This window comes from Tenrec ecaudatus, chromosome 6 (assembly GCF_050624435.1).
Source record: "Tenrec ecaudatus isolate mTenEca1 chromosome 6, mTenEca1.hap1, whole genome shotgun sequence".
Lineage (NCBI taxonomy): Eukaryota > Metazoa > Chordata > Mammalia > Afrosoricida > Tenrecidae > Tenrec > Tenrec ecaudatus.
Genome location: NC_134535.1, coordinates 78562114 through 78566002, shown reverse-complemented (window position 1 = coordinate 78566002; position 3889 = coordinate 78562114). Strand labels below are relative to the sequence as shown.

Below are 3889 nucleotides of genomic sequence, written 5' to 3'. Positions count from 1 at the left end.
CCTTTTAATACATGGTTTAAAATTTGGGGGGTGTAACACTAATCTTATTATTATTATCACATTTATTGTACTGAAAAGAAGTACATCTGACTTAAATATGTTTTTTATTAAGAAGTATCATTTGTATGGATCTAATATTTAATAGAAGGTACCACTCACAAACATGAAGGTGGTGTTTTATGTCACTATATTTTAACCCTCACTCAATGATTCATTAAAATGTTTCTATTTTAGGGGAAACATTTACAGTTTTAATAATATATATATGCAAAAGATATATATTTATATTTTAAATTCACTTACTTTAAAATGATTCTGTAAATTGTGAATTAAGTGGTGGGGGTGTTACATTTCTAACCATCAACTACTTGTCCAACAGTTTAAATTATTTAAAGATGGAAATGTCATGATATTAATGCTCTTTCATGAGGCAGTAACTTAATTAATTTCTGTCAGAATTTTAAGTCTTAGCTAATATTCAGGATCACAAACTAGGAGATAAAAATTGAGGTCTTAAAGTTATCTGTCGAAATCTAAATAGTGATTATTAAATAGAAACAAAAATATTACTCCTTAATTCCTCAAGATTTAGATATACTTTTATATATATCTAAATTTAATGTACCATTTTGACACAGTGGAAGTAGTGTCTTGCTATTTCCATGAATATAAAGTCTTACAAAATTATTTTGAGTATTTAAAAATTTCCCACATTTTTCACAGTAAATTTGCAAACCAATAGAATTGCCAAAATTTAATGCAAGTAATGGCTTACCAGTTGAACTGATAACCAACAGGTTAGTAGTTGACACCCACCCATTTGTGGGGTGAGGGTGGAATTAGGGCAAGAGACTGTCTACATTTTCTCAGATGTAATTTTACTAGACAATATTTCTAATTTAACAAAAGGTAACTCTGTTCATATCAAATATTTTGAGATTCTTATTCGCTTATGCTTGTGGATGATGATAGATAACATTATAATATGAGCATTTGCCAATGCATGCAGTGAACCATTTAGTTATAAAATGAAAAATTAGAATAAAGCCTTTTAGGTAATATTTCTTCATTTTGATTATGGAGAAAAATGAAAGAAAATCCTAAACAATTACATGGATGAATTTAATTGGAGCTTCTGATTTGACTGAAAACCCTTTAGCATTTAATTATATGAGGTGAAGAATTTAAAGAGAATCAAATGAAAATTTCACTAAAATCTGTGCAATGTGCCAGTCTCTATAAATAGCACAAACAGCTAAGATTCAACTCTCACAGGCAGTTTATTTATTTTTAAGGTTGGCTTTTCATATAAAAGTACTAGAGAATACTTTATTTTATAATTTATTGTTGTGGTATGATACATATTGATAAAGAAGGAGGAGAATCAATTATTATTGAATGAAATTGTTAGAGAAAACTCAGAACTGAACCTGAACTGACGTTTTAACTGACATTTGTGGCCAGATATGTTTGCAGCAAGAAATCCCAATCAGTGAGATAATTTTTACTTAATATTTTGGTGAACATCAATTAATCCATATGATTTACATTTGAACTAAGCAGACAATTAGAAATTCAAACTGAACTCACCACCAACAGGTTGATTTAGACTCATAATGTCGCTATGAGACAGGAAAGCACGGCTCTTGTGGGTCTGTGATCTGCCCTTGTGGGGCTGTGAATCTTTTCTGGAGCCTAAAACTTCATCTTTTTCCTGTGGAATAACACGTAGATTCACTGCCCACTTTGGTTAACAGCCCAACACATGAATTTCTATGCCACTAGGGTTCATTAAACAAACAATATAAAGCAGAAAACAAAACAAAAGAACTTTATCTGCTCTATATTTACTTTTTATGCTAATAAGAGTTAAAGTAGTGCTTTTTTATTTATGCCCAGGATACAAGAAATTAACTGCGAAAATTGGGACAGAAAGAGAGGAAAATATAAACAGAGAACTGGTGAGAAATAAGAGTAGAGAAAAGCCACAAAAGAAATAATTGAAAGGTCACTAAGAAGTAGATTTCTTGGTTATTATTATAAGTGAGATGAAATAAAAAGTGTTTTAAAAAATTTATACATTTAAAAATGTATTATTTTGTTATTCAGATGTGGGATTTTTCAAACTGCAGCACTAAGAGAGATTCAGGGTTAAATATTTTGCATTGAATTGTTTTTTAGTTTGTCTTTCTATTTTAAAATTTGTAGACATTTAGTTTTATTCCAATTACAAAAACCAACCCTTCCCCAGTATAAACCATCTGAGGTTGGTGATGAGCAATCAGACATCAGTGACCGAGTTCATCCTACTTGGATTGACAGATGACACCGACCTTCAAGTCTTCCTTTTCCTTTTCCTGCTACTAACTTACGTCTCAAGTATTATGGGAAATCTGACCATCATCATTCTGACCCTGATGGACTATCGCCTCCAGAGTCCTATGTACTTTTTCCTCCGGAATTTTTCCTTCTTGGAAATTTCCTTTATCTCTGTGTGTGTTCCCAAAATGCTAGTCAACATTGGGACTGGAGACAAGACGATTTCCTTTGCCGGTTGTTTTACTCAGTATTTTTTTGCCTTCCTTCTGGGGGCGACTGAATTTTACCTTTTAGCTGCCATGTCCTATGACCGCTACGTTGCCATCTGTAGACCCCTGCATTACACAACCATGCTGAACAGGAGACTCTGCATTCAACTTGTCCTGTGTTCCTGGTTCTCTGGGTTTATAGTTGCCATTGTGCCACACCTAATGACTCTTCAGCTGCCTTTCTGTGCATCTAATATCATCAATCATTATTGCTGTGACTACACTTCATTGTTGCGTTTGTCCTGTTCAGACACACAAATCATTGAAATGATCGGATGTTTACTGGCTGCCGTGACACTCATCCTCACACTCGTGTTAGTCATTGTTTCCTACACATCCATCATCAGGACCATTCTGAGAATCCCTTCTGCTCAACAAAGGAAAAAGGCCTTTTCTACTTGCTCCTCTCACATGGTTGTAGTTTCACTTTCTTATGGAAGCTGTCTCGTTATGTACATGAACCCTTCTGCTGAGGATGCAGGCACATTTAATAAGGGAGTAGCTGTGCTCAATACCTCAGTCGCCCCTCTCTTGAACCCATTCATCTACACTCTGAGGAACCAGCAAGTGAAAGTCGCCTTCAAAGATATGGTCAGTAGAATACATTTTCTTATTTTAAGAAAGTGAAACTATTTGAGGTCAATCTTTAAAAGAAATAATAAAGCAATATTTGGAAGACTACAGGTGTATCTCCTTTACCATTTACTATTTTTCTGTATTATGTTATTAATGTTTTAATTGAACAGTGATACTATAGTTAATTAAGCATACTTTTATCACCATCTACTTAATTTTTTTCAGCTAGTGCTTGTGTGAGCAAGTTCTCTGTCACTTCGCACATCTTTGTCTTTTCTAATGCTTAACATTTTAGATAAAACATCAGGGAAGAGTGATAATTGGGGTTTTGACTTCTAATAATTTGTTTTTATTACTTGAAAAAACATACCTATTGTCATTATGGTCATCAGTCTTTATATTTATAACTGAGTAATTAAGGTCACAGCTTAAAGAAATTTGCCTTAGCTTTTTATTAATAGCTTATGTGATGTGTTGGTCAATGGACATAGATTTGTTTATATTCAAATTTTTAAAACAAGACTTGCATTGAGTTTTTTTTTTTTTTGGCAGTAACACACATTGGGGAATTTAGGCATTCTAAAGTGTTTGAAGTAAAAAATATCATAGAGAGAAAATTCTTGTGTTTCTTTCAGTATTGATGGGAAAATCATAAGGGATGATTATGCTAGGTTTCTGGACTGGAATACCTTGCTTCTTGCTTTGCAACACTGAAAGAATTCACT

The 3889-nt window shown here is 33.0% G+C and overlaps 1 protein-coding gene across 1 annotated transcript; it reads left to right on the top strand.

Moving 5' to 3' along the window:
- The first annotated feature begins 2273 nt into the window (after positions 1-2273).
- On the top strand, positions 2274-3215 carry LOC142450979 (olfactory receptor 2AP1-like). The gene has a single exon (XM_075552913.1). It carries the CDS (start codon positions 2274-2276, stop codon positions 3213-3215), a length of 942 nt encoding a protein of 313 aa, XP_075409028.1.
- Positions 3216-3889: the final 674 nt, after the last annotated feature.

What these genes read in the sequence shown, in the direction of transcription:
- LOC142450979 (XM_075552913.1), top strand. Translation starts at nt 2,274, where the DNA reads ATGAGCAATCAGACATCAGTGACCGAGTTCATCCTACTTGGATTGACA.